The sequence below is a fragment of the Setaria viridis genome, chromosome 3 (genome assembly GCF_005286985.2).
Source record: "Setaria viridis chromosome 3, Setaria_viridis_v4.0, whole genome shotgun sequence".
Taxonomy (NCBI): domain Eukaryota; kingdom Viridiplantae; phylum Streptophyta; class Magnoliopsida; order Poales; family Poaceae; genus Setaria; species Setaria viridis.
The window spans coordinates 49,764,175-49,783,074 of NC_048265.2; the positions used below are offsets into that span (position 1 = coordinate 49,764,175).

At 50.3% G+C, this 18,900-nt stretch overlaps 2 protein-coding genes and 1 non-coding gene across 5 annotated transcripts; 1 reads left to right on the forward strand and 2 right to left on the reverse strand.

Moving 5' to 3' along the window:
• Window positions 1–3,406: 3,406 nt before the first annotated feature.
• On the forward strand, window positions 3,407–7,234 carry LOC117850052 (uncharacterized). The gene is made up of 2 exons (XM_034731829.2): window positions 3,407–6,265; window positions 6,355–7,234. The coding sequence occupies exons 1-2, from the start codon at window positions 3,703–3,705 to the stop codon at window positions 6,753–6,755; spliced, it is 2,964 nt and encodes a 987-aa protein (XP_034587720.1). The 5' UTR covers window positions 3,407–3,702; the 3' UTR covers window positions 6,756–7,234.
• A 1,944-nt stretch (window positions 7,235–9,178) lies between these two features.
• On the reverse strand, window positions 9,179–13,675 carry LOC117850175 (xylulose kinase 2). Of its 3 annotated transcripts, none has more exons than XR_011897928.1 (13): window positions 13,323–13,675; window positions 12,544–13,195; window positions 12,297–12,385; window positions 12,015–12,079; window positions 11,803–11,858; window positions 11,412–11,532; window positions 11,266–11,340; window positions 10,902–10,955; window positions 10,720–10,814; window positions 10,461–10,635; window positions 9,990–10,249; window positions 9,662–9,722; window positions 9,179–9,575 (listed from the first exon to the last, which is right to left on the reverse strand). XR_011897928.1 is itself a non-coding variant. In XM_034731982.2 (12 exons), exons 1-11 carry the CDS (start codon window positions 13,400–13,402, stop codon window positions 10,008–10,010), a joined length of 1,704 nt encoding a protein of 567 aa, XP_034587873.1. In that variant the 5' UTR covers window positions 13,403–13,672; the 3' UTR covers window positions 9,179–9,722; window positions 9,990–10,007. The 3 variants fall into 3 exon arrangements, 1 of the variants encoding a protein (XP_034587873.1); XR_004639198.2 differs by having other exon boundaries at window positions 9,179–9,536; window positions 13,323–13,674; XM_034731982.2 differs by having other exon boundaries at window positions 9,179–9,722; window positions 13,323–13,672.
• On the reverse strand, window positions 13,480–13,553 carry TRNAT-AGU (transfer RNA threonine (anticodon AGU)). Its single transcript has one exon. It is a non-coding gene; the product is annotated as a tRNA-Thr (tRNA).
• Window positions 13,676–18,900: the final 5,225 nt, after the last annotated feature.

The following is an 18,900-nucleotide window of genomic DNA, read 5'->3' on the forward strand; positions in this document are numbered from 1 at the left end:
AAATATTTGATGCAACTTTTGCCTAGCTTGCCCTTCAAAAGGAGTATTCATTCTCCACCCACTACTACAAGCTAATGCTATATGCCAGTGTTTTCACCTTGCCATGCTAATGGCCGTAATCATTTCTCCTTTTTACTACTAAAGATTGTTTCATATCTTTTAAACGATCCGTCCTGTTTTTCACGGTGAAGGAGAGGGATCTACCGTACCATACCTAACTCTTCCATTGCATGATGCCCTATTGCCCTGTTATCTTCGCACTAACAGTACCACACAAGTGCACACACCATCTGATGGGTACCTGTACCGGGTACCCTCAGGAAAGGAGCTAAGGCAACCAAGCACCAAAAGATCAAAGGCCTGACAGCTAGAAGTATGTGGGAGGTGGCTCAGGAGACACCGGGACCCACCTCCCGACCTTCCCTAATCGGGGGCTGAGGGCCGCAACCCACCAGTCCGACCAAATTGGGGACGGGGCCCATAAAGGGCCCACAACGCCCCACCCACTCCTTGACTTAGGAAGATCTGCACCATACCGGAGGCATTAAATGCGGGGCATGGCCTCTTTGACCGTCCCACGTGGGGACATGACCAGGCGGAGGAAGCTGACCTTTAACAGGGGGACCAAGGGTGAGGCTACACCCCTTGGACCGCCCAGGACGACTTGCAGGATAAGGCCACGTGCAGCCGTACGCGCCCACGCGCCCCGACGTGATCATCACCGACAGGCTGACCCATCAGGCTCAAGGTCATGCCACTACTCCAGACCTGGTACAGGCCCGCAGGCGAGGCAAGACCCAGTGTCGGTCGTAATGGTGCGGATTAGCCATGGGCAGGTCGGGGAAAGTCGAGGGGAGCGGCACGGCCCGCCCAGGCCGCTGACCGGGGCTCACCCACTCATCTCCGGTGCGGACGTCAGCAGCCGATTCCGTCCCATTCACTGCCACGGGGTTGGTGGACGAGACGGGACATATCGCGGAAGCAGACTAGGCCGTGCGTAAGCAGCCCATGCCGCACAGGAGCCGACGAACAAGGCGTGCGAAGCCCACGGCCAGCCAAGAGGATAGGACAAGGAGGTCCCCTAGCGCAAGGCTACCCCGACCACGCCACGACCCCTAACCTTCGAGGTCGGGACCCCCTCTATTTCTCAACACTGTTGCCTGGTCCCTAGCCTATACAAGGAGAACCAGACCTCCTTTCTCTCTGAGACGCATTCAACGCATACACCCACACAACGCACGAACATTTGCTTGCAAGCACCCCGTTGTAGTAAGCTCAATGCACTTCATCCAAGGAACACGACTCCTGCCGAAACTGGACGTAGGGATTTTCTTGAACTAGTATCACTCCTTGTCTCTTGCATGCTAGCCATCGGAAGTTAGGAAAGCGCAGCGGACAATCACTGGTCGGTCAAGCATCAATCGGCCTCCCAAATTGCTGTAAGCTATCATAATTCACACTGATACAAGAGAGACATTGTAAATAAACTCTTTACACCATAATTCGGATCCAAGTTTCCTTGGATCAGTAAAGAAAAACAAACCATCAACCATAGCATGCAGCTATTAATTGGGTTATTAATCCATGATATTGTTGATTTATCTGGTCAAGCCCAAATTAATCCTGCTCTTTTCCATATGTGGCGAATCGTATGAGCTACTTTTGTTTACAACGATTGGCCTGATGTGCTTCTGAACCTAATAATGCCTTTTGGCCAGTCAGGAGATGCAGGAAACACATGATGATGAGTGGATGCACAAACAAGGGATTTTAATTAATGCTTTGGGCATGTCAAGGTCTCCTTTTTTTCACTTCCACCACACCACCACGGTGAGTTTTATCTAATCTCTCTAGTGCTTGCTCCGTTTTGAGTGAGCATCTATGCATATATCACCAAGCACCTTACTGCCACACCTTATCCACACCATGGATTCCTCCACATGGACCCACTACCATCTCCGCAAAAATGGTTCTTAGGTATTCATTTTTTTTTCTTGGCGAAATGCAGAAAAGAAAAAAATAAAGATATTTGACTTTTTCTGTATGCATGCCGCGTTTTCTTTCTAGGACAGTATTTTTCAGTAGAATTAAGGATGGAAATTTTATTCGGTGCTATCCGAACGGCTGGAAAGAGGAAAACATTGGATCACACGTGTGCATTCTTACGTTCGCGATGTTCTATTCCCCGTGACATTTCATCTCTGGACGAATTGTTCTTATGACAATTTAATAGCAGTCCAGAATCTGTGCCAAATGCCTACAAATGCTCTAGCACTAATGGTGAAGTGCCTAAATTCCATATGAAATTCTTAATTATTCCAGGTTGAGAATGTTGACTAATGGACTCTTCAGGCAAATCCAAAACCATCCAGCAGTGGTGTTTTCCACCCAAAAGCTTGCATATCAATTATCAGCAAGCGTGCCTTTAGGCTTTTACTCCATTAAGCTAATATAATACAGCAAACTAAAGTACTGATTCAGTTAATAAACTACTAAGTACTGGCTGAACAGGAAAAAGATGCAGATTGGCGTATGCACACATTGCAAATAAACTACTGGCAAAGCCCAGCATCATTCAGGCCACTACTGAAGTATCAGCAGTCGAGCACAGAGTGTGTGTGTGTGTGCAGTAGCACTCACCTTCTGTTTTCAATTGCTGCTACTTTCTGGTGCAGGCTACACTCCTCTAACTCACAGGTTGTGAGGGCTATAGAAAATTGCTTTTTGGGAGATGAAGGGGCTTTACATTTGTCAGCATGCTGCTTATCCTCCTAAAGTGTGAGCAATGATTGGGATTGGCACCACTGGAGGCTTTCTTCTTGTTCCCCATGGAGATTGCAGGATTAGAAGGAGCACTGCTGCAAGTTTTATCTGCAGTGTCTTTGTGCCTTCAGTGTTTTCACAGCAGTGCAGCGGTGCAGGGCTGTGACTGTGGGTGATGCCTCTCCACCCTAACACAGTGCCCTCCATTTTCAGCAGAAAATATGCTGGTAGATGCGTAGATACTAGCATGGTAGTGTTGGTTCATGTCAACTCCTAACAGAAACTGATTTATGTCAACTCTTAGCAGAAACCGATTTATGTCAACTCTGAACAGAAGCTGATGAACTGACATCTCTGCTTTACTGATCACTTGACAGGGGCACCTCAAAGGCTTAAAAGTGTGAAACACATTTGGGTTCAGTTAGTGCTCGGCCGGGCCGGGTCGGGTTGGGTCGGGCTGGCGGGGGGGCCAGTATCAGTCCTGGGCTGAGGAGTGACCAGGCCCATATGCGGCTGGCTAGTGTACAAGCTGGGCTTGACTGGGCTAGAGAATGTAATGTTACTTTGACCAGCACTACTGACTGCACAAGAAAGAGCTGAAGAAGAGAGGCTGGAGAATGGTGTTGATGGGCAATGAGCAGCTGGGCATATATCCCCAACAGCAAAAGCCATGCATCTCTCCTTCGTCTCCTTTATATCATCACCATTCACCAATTCCAATTCCCTCCACAGATTCCCACTCCACTTATATACTCCCTCCCTTGCTGATAGCGAGCGCCTCCTCACCATTCCATTCCATTGCCTGCTTGCAACAACACTAGTGCAAATCTGCAATAAGCTAGATTTCTTTCTTCAAAGTTCCAAGTTCCAACAACAACAACACGTACGTGCAAGAAGCAGCAGCAGCAGCAGCAGAAGAAGAAGAAGCAGGCTGGTGCTATGGTGTCCCCTCTCTGTTGTTCACTCCCACCCTTGCTCTGGTTTATTCTCTTCTTCATCTTCTCCGCGGCCGGCGATGGCGGCGCGGCGGCATTGGACACGCAGGCTGCCTACCTGGCCAGGATGAAGGAGCAGTTCCCCGGGTCGGGCATGTCGAGGTGGGACTTCTCCTCGCCGGCGCCGGACTACTGCCGGTTCCAGGGCGTCGCCTGCGACGAGGGCGGCAACGTCACGGGCATCGACGTCACGTCGTGGCGCCTCGTCGGCAGGCTCCCGCCGGGCGTCTGCGCGTCCCTCCCCGCGCTCCGGGAGCTCCGGATGGCGTGCAACGACGTCCGCGGCGGCTTCCCCGCCGGCCTGCTCAACTGCACGTACCTCGAGGTGCTCAACGTCAGCTACTCCAGCATGTCCGGCACCGTGCCGGACCTGTCCCCGCTGCGGGCGCTCCGGGTGCTCGACATGTCCAACAACCTCTTCACCGGCGCGTTCCCGACGTCCATCGCCAACGTCACGACCCTCGAGTTCGTCAACTTCAACGAGAACCCCGGTTTCGACATCTGGCGGCCGCCGGAGACGTTCATGGCGCTGCGCCGGATCCGCGTGCTCATCCTCTCCACCACGTCGATGCGCGGCGGCATCCCGGCGTGGCTCGGCAACATGACGTCGCTCACCGACCTGGAGCTCAGCGGCAACTTCCTGACCGGCCGCATCCCGGTGTCGCTGGCGCGTCTTCACAGGCTGCAGTTCCTGGAGCTCTACTACAACGAGCTGGAGGGCGTGGTCCCGCCGGAGCTCGGCAACCTGACGGAGCTAACCGACATCGACCTGTCGGAGAACCGGCTAACCGGCGGCATCCCGGAGTCGCTGTGCGCGCTGCCCAACCTGCAAGTGCTCCAGATATACACGAATCGGCTGACGGGCCCCATCCCGGCCGTCCTGGGAAACTCGTCGCAGCTGCGCATCCTGTCCTTGTACCGGAACCAGCTCACCGGCGAGATACCCGGCGACCTCGGGCGGTACTCGGAGCTGAACGTGATCGAGGTGTCGGAGAACCAGCTGACGGGGCCGCTGCCGCCGTACGCCTGCGCCAACGGCCAGCTCCAGTACATCCTGGTGCTGAGCAACCTGCTGACGGGGCCCATCCCGGCGGCGTACGCGGCGTGCTCGCTGCTGCTCCGGTTCCGGGTGAGCAACAACCACCTGGAGGGAGACGTCCCGCCGGGCGTCTTCGGCCTCCCGCACGCCTCCATCATCGACCTCTCCTACAACCACCTGACGGGGCCGGTCCCCGCGGCGGTGGCCTACGCCGCCAACCTCACGTCGCTGTTCGCGTCCAACAACCGGATGTCCGGCGAGCTCCCGGCGGAGATCGCCGGCGCGTCGGGGCTCGTGAAGATCGACCTGAGCAACAACTTTATCGGCGGCGCGATCCCGGAGGCCGTGGGGCGTCTGTCGCGGCTGAACCAGCTGTCGCTGCAGGGGAACCGGATGAACGGCTCCATCCCGGAGTCGCTCGCCGGTCTCCGGAGCCTGAACGTGCTGAACCTGTCGGACAACGCGCTGTCTGGGCCCATCCCAGAGTCGCTGTGCACGCTGCTGCCCAACTCGCTGGACTTCTCCAACAACAACCTGTCGGGCCCGGTGCCGGCGCCGCTCATCAAGGAGGGCCTGCTGGAGAGCGTGGCGGGGAACCCGGGGCTGTGCGTGGCGTTCCGGCTGAACCTGACGGAGCCGGCGCTGCCGCTGTGCCCGCGGCCGTCGAGGCTGCGGCGGGGGCTCGCCGGGGACGTGTGGGTGGTCGGGGTGTGCGCGCTGGTGTGCGTGGCGGCGGCGCTGGCGCTGGCGCGACGGTGGGTTCTGCGGGCGCGGCGGGACGCGGAGCACGACGGCGCGCCGACTTCGCCGGCGTCGAGGAGCTCGTCCTACGACGTGACGAGCTTCCACAAGCTGAGCTTCGACCAGCACGAGATCCTGGAGGCGCTGATCGACAAGAACATCGTCGGCCACGGCGGCTCCGGGACGGTGTACAAGATCGAGCTCAGCAGCGGCGAGCTGGTGGCGGTGAAGAAGCTGTGGGTGTCGGCGGCGCGGCGGACCAAGCAGCAGCACGACGTGCAGGTGCTGACGAGCACCACCAGCAGTGGTTGGCTGGGCGACCGGGAGCTGCGGACGGAGGTGGAGACGCTGGGCAGCATCCGGCACAAGAACATCGTGAAGCTCTACTGCTGCTACTCCGGCGCCGACAGCAACCTGCTGGTGTACGAGTACATGCCCAACGGCAACCTCTGGGAGGCGCTGCACGGCTGCTTCCTGCTGCTCGACTGGCCCACGCGCCACCGGGTGGCGCTCGGCGTCGCGCAGGGCCTCGCCTACCTCCACCACGACCTCATGTTCCCCATCGTCCACCGCGACATCAAGTCATCCAACATCCTCCTCGACGCCGACTTCGAACCCAAGGTCGCAGACTTCGGCATCGCCAAGGTGCTCCAGGCGCGCGGCGCCGGCGCCGACAGGGACGCGTCCACCACCACCATCGCCGGCACATACGGCTACCTCGCGCCAGGTACCGACAACTGTCTAATGTATATACATATGTATATGTTGTGCTGATGTGGCATTCACGACCGTGCACCCTGAATGAACGCAACACAGAGTACGCCTACTCGTCCAAGGCGACGACCAAGTGCGACGTGTACAGCTTCGGCGTGGTGCTGATGGAGCTGGCGACGGGGAGGAAGCCCATCGAGCCGGAGTTCGGCGACACGAGGGACATCGTGCACTGGGTCTCCGGCAAGGTGGCCGCCGGCGCCGAGGCGGACGCGCTGGACAAGCGCCTGGCGTGGAGCCCCTACAAGGAGGAGATGGTGCAGGCGCTGCGCGTCGCCGTGCGATGCACCTGCAGCATCCCGGGGCTCCGCCCCGCCATGGCCGACGTCGTCCAGATGCTCGCCGAGGCGGGGCCACGGACTCCCAAGGACAAGCTGGACAGCAACAAGGACTCCAAGGGCTCCGCCGGCCAGCAGCAGCCCAAGCTACCACCAGCTAGTCCATAGGAACGAGTTGAAGCCATGCAGGTGATATACCGATCGATTAAACGAGTAAGATAAGAGGTGAGCTGACTGATCGAGGTCGTCCAATTCATCAGGCAACAGCATTATATTAATTATCGCTGCACTAATTGATCAGAGGATGGTTTCATTTACACAAGAAGCATGCAAGCTGCAAGGATTGTTCGCTCTTGCACTACGACATCTATATATATATATATATATATATATATATATATATATATATATATATATATATATATATATATATATATAATATGCAAGTAGGGTAGGGTAGCTAGCTATATATGTAGGCAGCATATGCACTGGGTCCTCCTCGAGTAGTGAGTGAAGTGCATCGTCACTCACATATACACTGCTTGGTGTTTAAGCAGAATCTGATGCTCCCAGTGGACCAGAGAGAGAGAAATGTATCATATATGGATGGAAGCAATGCAGATGTATTGGCGCATTCAGCTTTGAAATGTTCCTTTCTCTTTGGATTGGATCCGTGGATGGAGCCTTTAATTTCTTTTTCTCGACAACTTTTTCTCTCTTGTGCAAGCTTTTGTTTTTGTGAGAGTGATGCCAAGGGACAGTGCTGCTCCTGGCTAGATGATGCGAAGGTTTTTTGCTGCCGTGCAGGTGTTTTTACTTCTTTTTATTCGATGCCTTTTTTGCTTTCCTTTTTTTTAAAGCTTTTTTACAGTACATAATACTAGCCTATACTAGTGTTCAAAAAGGATTAGTATACAAATATCTAACGGTCAAGATTAATTGTATACTACTGAAACCTTCACTTGTGGTATGGGTAGTATACATGAGTAGTATAGGTAGTATAAGGATATCATGGTAAAAGAACACAAATGACATCACTAAAATTTTATTTGTAACACTAGCATAAAGTTTAAAAGGCTATTCCATTTGAAATATCAATTTTCACATGTAATAATTACTAAATCATCTATAATCATGAACATTTAGATCTTATATATATATATTATATATATAGTAGTAGTAGTATTCGTTATAGAATTATTTTACTCGTGAAAGAAGGTTTTGGCTGCAAGCGCAGTGTGCATTTTTCCGCTCGAACATAAATTAAGTTAGTTGGATTCTGTTCGTGGGCCTGGATGCTGACGTGGCTGCGAGTACACTGCATGATAGGAGGAAATGATTAGCGTACGAGTGCCATGGAGGTTGACTCAGCCTATCAAAAGTAAGTAGGCCACTTGATTAGTGACTTAGTGCCACGGTGGCCCTTTGTTACTGGAATAATATAGTCCACGTGTCAAAGTCAGTGCTGAATCTGCTGTGACATATTTACTTCGGAAATTTACGAGGAAAGAAGAAAAAAAACAGGGAAACTTTTCTGCCTGGTGACATTTGAGAGCATCAAAAGTTCTCCATCAGTTCTTTACACCGCGACGAGAGCCAAGCTTATCACGTACTCCCTCCGTCTTGTAAAGAATGCTTTTTTAGTTTGTCCTACATCAAACTATTTTAAATTTGACCAAGTTTACAATGAAGAGTATACTATAAAAATATATTTCATAATAAATCTAATAAAATTTGCTAGACATCAAAAGTGGGCGTGCTCAGTAGTACTGGTTGTGGCTGTGGCTGCAGCTATAGCAGCCATCCAGCAGCAGCTACAGGCGCTGCAGCAGCCTAGCAGGAGCGTTCAGCTTTGTTCACTACATGTGCTTGGGTTGCTTCTTTTGTAGGGACGTTTGGATACTAGAGGCATGTGCTTGGGTTGCTTCTTTTTTAGGGACGTTTGGATACTAGAGGCTAAAAATCCGATGTGACAAGGGCTAAAGTTTAGCCCCTGTCTCCCAAACACCACTTAGCTGTGCAGCCGATCGGATCAGTATTGATTAAATATAGGATGGTTTGACTTAGAACAGAATTAAAGGGACGCTCTTTGTGGACGAAGTGAGTGTGACGTGTGAGATTTATTTCTCATTTTTTGGACTCAAGCAAACAAAAACTCAATTATGCTTTTGATCACGAAGAAGCACTTTATGGTCGAGTGCATTTCATGGGAAATCAGGTAAAGCATTAAAGTGCAAAGCAAAAAAGATGTGCATGCATTTTTAGTATTTTATTCTATCTGCTAATTACAGATGTGTCATAATACTTGCAGTCACTTTCGCAATTTCGTTTTCAAGTATTTTCGTAGGACTCGGTCTCCATTTCAAAATGTTACTTCAACTCCTTTCTTTGTTACATTCAGTCACACTGAAAAAATGCACCAAATCCACAGAGGATCATTTTTCTTTTTCTTTTTTTTGTTAAAAAATGAGCAAGTAGACATATTTCAAATTATTTGAGTCCTACTATTCTAAAGAGGAGCTTCTTTCCTAGTCCTTGGAGAAATATAAAGCATGACGACAGTTTGAGTTTCAGACCTTAGACCCTAAAGCTTAAGTTCATACCATCATGGATTGATTTTTATAACATGATCTTTGTCATTTTGCAAGCAAACTGTGCCGTAGGTATCTACTATCTAGCCACCTACGAGAGCCTGAGCCTTTCTTTCATCAGCCGTAGAAAGTGGCCATGCTGCATAGGGGAGTCAGGCCAGGTGTAGTGGCAATAGGAATCCACTAATTTACAAGTGGGAGCGGTGCATGCTTGAGGTGGTAATAGCAGTATAGTAGCTGACAACTAGATCTTGCAAATTTGGTGGCTATCCTTGTTGTAGCCTCACCATGTTGAGTAGGATGCCATTCACCAGCATAACATGCTCGGCATTTGCATTTCTCGATCAATGAACGAAGCCTGTTACGATCATGTCAAGGTGTCATCCCAGCATTCCGACTATTGAGTGATGAATATGTAACTGGTGTTAATTAATGAAAATGGATTGAAGATATTTGTTGGACTCGACACATCCTATGACTTACGAGGCGATATGCGCCATTAAGAACTGTGCCAAGGATAGTGCTCAATTGCAACAGTGTAAACCTGTAAAAAAGAATGAAGAAAGGGCTGGATCAGATTCAAAATTAGAAGAAAAAAAAGCCCAGGAAAATGAAGAAATATATAAAGCCAATTATGAATACAGTCCTGATAGTTAATGGATAATTTTTTTATGGTTACATGGTAATGGTCGATGTCTAATTTCTGCAGGTATTGTACTTCTGATTCAATTTTCAGCTCAAGATAGTATAATATTAGCCCATTCTTATCACCAAGACTGCTACCAAAAGTATTTTAGCAGACATATTTTACCTTGAAACCACTTCACTCTCATCGACCGAACCTTTCGATGAGCTTCTGCTCAATCTCCAACCTCTTCCTAACCAACAATGTGTAATTGTTCAGAAGTTCAGTGTCTCTCTTGCAGTCCCCAAAAGGAACAGCCAACTTCATGCTCAGTGATGTTCTATCAATTCTCCCAGAGTACACACATGAGAATGGCACAAACTCATCTTGTTGATTACAGAGCCACCCATGGGCTGCTCGCAGAGCAGCACCCAAAGATGCAGAGTCTGTATTGATTGAATGATATCAGAAATATCAGAATTAACTAGCATATTAATTAAATTTTCTCGTAAATGAATTCACATTCCTTAGAAAAAAATTGCAAGCGTGGACAGCAACTAGATTAATTATTATAACAGTATATCATGCATTTTAGGAGTAAGCATATTAATATGTAAGCGGTGCACATTAGTATATGTCCTGTGCGGTTGTGCATACCTGATCTTTGGGAAGTGTACACTGGACAGCCAAAAATAGATGCCATTATCTTGAGAATTATTGGGTTTGAGGACGCGCCACCAGTTGCTATAATACGCTTTGGAGGTACTGGCAGGCCACATTGCTCAGCATGGCCCCTCATGGACAGGAACTGCCCTTCAATTATCGCACGCACCTAAAATCAGGGCTGTTAATTAATCTACCTGAAGAAAGTTTGGCAAGCCAAACAGTTTGATTTGCAGGTTTGAGGTCTTCAAACCTCCGAAGGAGGATCAAACTCGTCAACTTCTTCTTCCACCATCTGATCTAAAGATCCGCTACTCAAGTTCTTGACAATGTACCGGTGAAATCCAACTATATGTATAGGTGAGAATCTAAATGAGCAATGAGATGAATACTGAATTGCCAAAGGGTAAAAAAGATATAAGGCCAAAACTAAACCTGGAAGTGGTGGGAGAATCTCATGTTCCTTGTAGTAAAATCCCAACTTCCCTCCTACAAAAGAAAAACATAAGGTCAGGAATCTTCAGGAAAGTTACTTTTGTGTGGTCAATGCAAGCATCTATCATGAAGCTTAAGGAAAGGGAAGCTTTATGTAGTAACCGCCTTAGCCATGTCGGGATCCAAGCATGACTAAAATAGTGCACTGAGTTGCCAATTATTGCAAGGCTTTAAAATGAATGGTTGAAATATGTTCTAGCCAAGAAGTTGTCTCAGCTCTCCAACATACTCTCCAATGTTCATTTTATAAACACAAACTCACATTTTAGCAAATGAACGATGAAGCAGTAATAGATTGGTGTACCATTCAACAGGGCTGTTTCTTCAAGCAACCTGTTGAACATATCCCAAGATCCCTCAGCATAACGATTGCGAAGGTCTGCACAAAATGTATGCATTTAGCAAAGGGGAACAGCGCAACAGAAGTCATTTGCCAAGTGCTAACCATACCTTCTCGTGTCAGAGATCCATTTTTATAGCAAAGCAATACCATGTAGGTCTTGGGATCAACTGGGTTAGGAAAGATGTTTCCCTCAAGGGTTGGTTCTGGCGACTCAGTGACCCCAAAAACCTGAAAGGGCCATAGAGGCGCCACAATCAGCACCAGTCGTTAGTAAATAATTAGATAGAATGAAACAACATTGCATAAGGAGTACATTTTCCAGGATTCTTTTACTAACTGAACAACTGTAGAAGCAAGGTTTAGTTTGCACGTTGCTAATTCTGGAACCAGGTCATAGCATGTACTTTGCCATGGTTTTCCTTTATTAGTAGAATCTCTCTCGTGGGAAATAAGTCAGTGTCAATAGCAGATTTGTAAAACATGATGGAAGATGATTACTGTATCACTTGTCCCAAGACTGATTGCGAGATCACCAGGATTGCTCAAAGTTAAGCCTGCATAATCACATATATATGGAAATGGAAAGCATTATTTGAGTTTGCAAGCAGCCTTCATATATGCCCAACTTAGGTCATGCTTTTATCTGAACAAACCAACATCAGAATGTACTAAGAGACTTGAATGTCAAAAATTGGGACGAACAGAAGTACCTGCAAGGCTATTGGGATTGTCCCCTGACCACTGAATAACTAGACAGCTGCTTGCAAACTGAAATCTGCTACAACATAAAAACACAAAGTCTCAATCTGACAAGCTGTCGTCACATGAAAACAATGATCGAAACGTTATTACAGTTTTACTATGGTTTATTTGCATTATCCAGCCTTTCATGCTGTGAACACAGACAACTGCATTTCAGAAAAATAAATATTTACTTACTGAAGGAGCACAACACCTTATCAGACAACTGCATTTCAGAAAGCACACTTCACCTCTGAACAAAATAAGGAGCAATTTTTCCAGCCACAGCATGAGCTGGTGCTAGTTTCCCGATCCTCCCTTTTAAATTTGGAGCCGTAGCCTGCAAAATTGAAATGCAAAAGATTTTTAATCGAGCTTAATTCTAGTATGTGCCACAGCACTTTTTTTTAGTTCATAATCCCCAATTGCAATCTACAATGGCAAACATAAGTCTGCAACTCTGAATCATGAATATAACAAGAGGCAGACAAAAGAAACCTGAAGAGCGTCCTCGCGCAGCTGGCGCGTGGCGATGTCCATGATGTTCATCCCAGCGCCGTCGGTCTCGTCGATGCAGGCGTACCCGCCGACGAGCAGGGACGCCATGAATGAGCTGACCAGCGACACCCTCTCGGTGGCGTCGTACACCTGCGGCCTGGTCTGGTGCATCTTCCGTATCTGCGGCCCCGTGCAGCGCTCGTGCGCGCGGCACCCCGTGAGCGAGGCCAGCCGCAGGGCGCCGCCCATCGCTGCCTCCACCTCCCGGCACTGCGCCGCCGTGCTGCTGTCCATCCACACGGGCGACTCCGGCGCCGCGAACGCGGCCGCGAGCTGCGGCGCGAGGCTCCGGGCCGGGTCGAGCGCGGCCAGCGCGGCGGCGGCGCCCCTGGCCCAGTACACGCTGCCGTGCTGCTGCGCGGAGCCGGAGACGGCGGCGACGCGGCGGAGGTCCGCGCGGGGCCGCAGCCTGGCGAGGAGCAGGTCCAGGGCCTCGGCCCACATGAGCGGCGGCGACACGATGCGGCCGCGCTCGGCGGGGTCCCGGCGGACGCCGCCGTGGGTGCCGTAGTGCGGCAGGTCGGAGTCGAAGTGGACGGAGTCGGCGGCGACGATGCCGAGGCTGGCGTCCAGCACGGTGGCCTTGAGCGACCTTGGTGGGGAGGTCAGCGGCCGAGTAGTGAAGTGCCGAGAAGGCAGCAATGGGAGTGAAGAGCAAGCAAGTCAACGAGCGAGCGAAGAGGAGGCTTGATTGAGCTCGAGGGCAAGAGGGCACTTACTGGGTGGAGCAGTCGAGGCCGAGGAAGAGGGAGTCGTCGGGGAGGCGGAGGGAGCAGCAGCCACCGCCGGCGTCGGCCATGATGCAGCAGTCTCCTCGCCTGTTGGTGTGCTTGTTGACTCTGTAAGGAATGCAAAACGAAAAAAATAAAGTAAAAATGCTTTCGTTGAGAGTCGAACTCAAGACCTCCCGCTTACTAAACGGGTGCTCTAACCAACTGAGCTACGAAAGCTATGTGATCCTTAATTTTGTTCAAATTATAAATTCTTTTTATGGAGTATGCTGACGCTTCCTGTTCAACCATTAGAAGAAATTAAACCTAGCATCTACCTCCAGAAGCCTATACATATACCATTTACATTCCCCCTCCCTAGGCACTCACCTCGACCGCCAACATATTTTTTCCTCTTCATCCGTGGCGGCCTGTGCCGTCTTGACAAGTACATGGGTATCATTATTAAATAATCTTATATTTAATCTTAAAATAACTCAGTAGACAAATTGTATAATGTGTTATCTTTAAATTATATTGGTAAAAGCTTTCCCCGGCATTCTCTAGTACCGACAATAGTTGCATCCTTTAGCTCATCTTGCTAGGGGTGTTGTTGCGGCCACCAAATTCATTTGATTTTGCTAGGTAAAAACTTGGTCTGCTCCTCCGTGGATAAACGAATGATGGTGACGTTGGTGTCGCTTCCTCCTTGAAGGCATCGTCTCGCATGACCTTCTCATTCTACCTCCGCTAGCTCTGAGTTGTTAAGCAATCGGTGATGTGCGTGTGTTTATATTGTCTTTCTCTCCTGCAGGTTTAAGTCATCTTTAAGTTGTGTTTAGTGTGTGGGGGTGTTGTGGTTTTATTTTCGTAGTTGTGTTTGTGTTGCTTGTCGCATGTGGTGGTGATTCTTTTAACTTTACATTTTTGGTCTTCTCAAATTGCATAGTGGTAACTCCTTAATGAAAACGTGCTCAATACAACTTAAAAAAAGCAAAAGCACCACGCGGGAGTGGAATCATGTGGCGGCAGTGGAATCATGGCCGCAGCTGCGCTCCACCCGTGGCCTGCGCGGGTTTCTCAAATTGGTCGGGTATTACAGGCGCTTCATCCAGAACTTCAGCACCATTGCAGGACCCCTGACGACACTGCTCAAGAAACGGTGGACTGAGGCAGCCACCGAGGCTTTCACGGTCCTCAAAAAGGCCCTGTCCGTAGGCCCCGTCTTGCACCTGCCCGATTTTGGAAGAGAATTTATTCAGGGTTCGGTGCCATACTACATCAGGGTGAGGGTCCAGTTGCTTTCTTCAGCAGGCCTTTTGCCGCGCGACATCTAAAGATTGCCGTGTATGAGTGCAAACTAATTGGTCTTGTCAAGGCAGTTCGCCACTGGAGATCCTATCTCTGGAGCCGTTTGTTCGTCATGTGCACCGACCATTGTGCGCTCAAGTTCATGTTGGATCAGCACCTGTCCACCGTTCCGCAGCACAAGTGGATCAGCAAATTATTTGGCTTTGATTTCAGGGTGGAATATTGTTCGGGCAACCTCAACAGAGTCGCGGACGCACTATCACGCTGTACTGAGGAGGAACCGACCCTGGCGGGTCTGTCGGTGCCGTCCTTCCAACTCTTCGATGAGCTGCGCCGCGAGCTCCGCCCTACAGGATCTTCGCAACGCCGTCACCGTAGGTGATCACGGGGACGCTTGGTGCGTCACAGACGGACTGGTTCTCCGCGACGGCTGCGTGTTCGTGCTGAGTACCTCGTCAACGCTCCACGACGTCCTCCAGCTTGCCCATACGGCCGGCCATGAAGGCGTATAGAAGACTTTTGACCGGCTGCATGCCACTTTCTACGTCAAGCACGACCAGCAACTCGTTCGCGACTTTTTCCACTGCTGCACAACCTGTCAGTGGAACAAGTCTGAAGCGCTGCACCCTGCCGGTCTTCTAGAGCCCCTGTTGGTGCCATCCCGTGTGTGGGCCGACATCTCTATGGACTTTGTCGAGGCACTCCCCAAGGTACACAGCAAGAGCGTCATTCTAACAGTGGTTGACAGGTTCTCTAAATACGCCCATTTCATACCACTGGGCCACCTGTACACGGCATCCTCCGTCGCGCGCGCCTTCTTCAACAACATCGTTCACCTGCACGGCTTCCCCGACTCCATCGTCAGCGATCGTGACCTTGTGTTCACGGGACATGTTTGGCGCGATCTGTTTCAGCTGGCTGGTGTCCGGCTACGCCTGAGCACGGCGTTTCATCCTCAAACCGAAGGCTAGTCCGAAGCAATGAACAAGACCATCGCAATGTACCTCTGCTGCATCACTGGTCATCGGCCGCGAGATTGGCTGACCTAGCTTCCGTGGGTTGAGTATTGTTATAATACTTCATTCTACTAGTGCTATGGACATCGCCATTCCACGTCGTCTATGGTCGCCAGCCGCCGATCTTGTTGTCCTACGACAAGGAAGTGCCCGCACCAACACAGTCGATAACATGTTGTCTAGCCGCGATGAGTTGTATAATCTTTTATTCGGCCAACCAAATAGAACAACATAACAACGGATATTATTTTCTGTTTTAAAATATCGAATTTGAAGGGAATTTTGCTAGCCTCTTGAAAAATTGGTGCAAGATTATGCTAGGGAATCGCTGAGTCCTTCTAAGGTCCTGTTTGACACAGCCCCACTTCAGAACTCTAGCAACTCCAGCAAAAAGTCTAGCCAAACACCTCAGCTCAAAAACTTCATGGAGCTACCAACTCCATGGAGCGGTAATGCAAATAGGGATAATTTTGGAGCACCTCTTTTGCTGCTCCAAAACCTCCTATTTCGAACCTCCTCGTGGAGTTGGTAGATAATTACCTACCAACGCCACTCGTGAAAAAAACGCTTCATTCTTTTTTTCCTTCGAGACTCCCGACGCCCCCATCTCTCCTTTCCACGCGCTCCTCTGCTCCCGAGAACCATTGCTGGCTAGGCTTAGCGCCGTCGCCGCTAGGGCTAGCGGCCACCGTCGAGCTCCGCCACCGCTAGGGCTAGCGGCTGCCGTCGAGCTCCGCCGCCGGGAATAAAATCCCCGCCACCGGCCGCCCGTTCCCCTCCTAAGCACCAAGCCCCACCGGCCTCTTAGCCCTCCCAGCTCCCGCCGCCACCCACACACCTACCGTCCGCCGGGAAAATGAAGCTCCACCGCCGGGAATCGAATCCCCGCTGTTGGCCGCTCGTTCCCCTCACGAGCCTCCTCCTTGGTACGGTGGCACGGCAAGGTTGCCGAAGCTGGCTCTAGGGACGCACCAACGCTGAAGCCAGTGGATCCGAGACCGTGCAAGGCTTGCGGCGCCAGATCATGGGGGCGCAGTCCATGACTTAGGCCACCGGTGTGGGACTGCTGCCGCAATGTGGGGCCGGGGCCACCTAGGTGCGGGGCAGCAAGCGCGGGTTTCGCGGACGCCTGTCCTTCCCACAGCTGCGCCGCGCGAGGCCAATGCCGCGAGGTCATCGGTCGCCGGCCACCGGTATAGCGGTGCAGCGTGGCACTCGTGTGACGGCCGATGGCCTGGGCGCAAAACCCATCGCGGTACGCCATCCATGCGGTGCTCCTTGGTGTCCTCGCCCCGAGCAGCGGGCCGGACGGTGCTGCTCCTCACCGCGGTGAGGTCAGCCAAGGCTCGCCACTGGTCGTATGTGGCGCGGGGTAGCCGAGCGGTTCTTGAAAGATTCTTTGGCCTTCTTGTTTCTGCATTCTTGGAACTAGTCGTGGATGGTGAATGTTGTCTGATCGATGAGATCAGCTCTGAGGGCTGAGTTCTATCAGGTTTGAGTTACCGAACAACTCTCTATGCTTGCCTATTTGTTTGTTCACATATTTTCCATTAGTTGATGATTTTTGTTTCTACTGTTGACCTCAGACACAATCAGTTCATTTTGGTGTGAATTCGATTAATCTGTGCTAATGCTAACTGATGTTGGTTGCTTGTGAATTGTGAATTGGGTGTTGCAATCAATGTGATAGTGTTAACTTTTCAGAGTTGCACTGCGTTCAGAGTTGCTCGTGCACATTGCATTGCCGGTACTAATTCTTCAGAATGTTTTGAAGATTTTGCAAGCCGGACTGTTTCATTTCTCCGGTTCGATTTTGGAGCAAGTCCATATAATGTAGCGATGCAACACTTGATGACTTGCGCTTCTCATTTAGTATTTCAGTACCAGTGTTGGGAGTTGTTAATTCACACTGCATTGCTGTCTTGCCGACCACCTAAAGATTTTGCAAACCAAGCTGTTCACCTGAGGAAGAAGAAGAAAAGGGGAATAAGAGGATGATAGGTGGGATCATGAGTTGGGGGTAAGAATGACAATTCACTTTCAAACTCCTCTTTTCTGGAGCTGGGGACACCCTCCTAGCCAAACACCTCCATCAGACAGCTCCAACTCCATCTAGAGTTGGCTCCACCTGGAATTTTGGAGTGGAGCAGCTTCACACAGAGTTGGAGTCATGCCAAACAGGGTCTAACTTTCAGTTTTGACGGGGGCATTGGGCTGACCAGGTTTTGATGGGCCAACCACCGCCCCACACCACGGAGGTGTGGTTCGTGTGGAGGCCCAGTTCAATTGTTTTCACCTTGCTTTCCACTTAAAATATTCTTTTTCCAATGATTTTAGACTTTCCGACACCATTTTAGGGGTGATGGAGTTGTTGGCACGGTGCACGGCACCCACATGGTTCCGTTTAACTTTAAATCCTGGTACCCATATGTGGCGGATCCACTTCGGATCTACTTGGTTAGACATGATTTAGCCGCCTAATATGCGACGCTCATACCTAAACCGAGTAAACACGAAGTGCCGTCGGATTTTTCCTCCGATTTAACCACTTGAACAGGACCATTTTAGCAGACTCACACGAAGATGAGCGGTTCCAGAGAGTACAACAAGTCCACAAGCTAACCACTAACCACTTAGTTTAGTTACGAAAGAACATCAGAGTTTTACAAGATTTCAGAAAACAACAGAAGGTAAAACACTAGCGGAAGCAATCGTCGGGGTCGGACGTCCTGGTGAGGCCAGCCGGGACATCACTGATCCCTCTCCTCACTGTCCGAGGAGGGATCCCACTCGACCGTCCAACCCGGAGGGAGCTGGGGCGGCCAAGTGCCAGCAGAAGAGGGGTCGGAAGCAGCAACTTCACCTGAAAAATAGGAGCCACAACAAGGCTGAGCTACTAAGCTCAACAAGACTTAACCGACAGGAGAAGCTACTCCACACTCCTAGACATGCAGGGCCTTTTGGCTGAGGGTTCGTTTGCCAAAAGCGCTAAGTAAAAACCCTATTTTCAAGTTTTAGCTCCGGTTCTAGGTTCATTAACCGGTCTAGGTTTCGCATCCTATTCTAAGCAATCATAGAACTCAAACAAGGTATGTATATATCAACAAAACCATGTCATCATCAGGTTCCTCATTTACTCAGGGTGACATAGCGATCAAGCAGTCTCAAACTGTGAGAGGCAGACGAATCGATTCGAGTTCTTTAACCATGCATGGTGAACCTAGCCTCACGACATCCGCACACCCGGAGGTCGCTTCCTG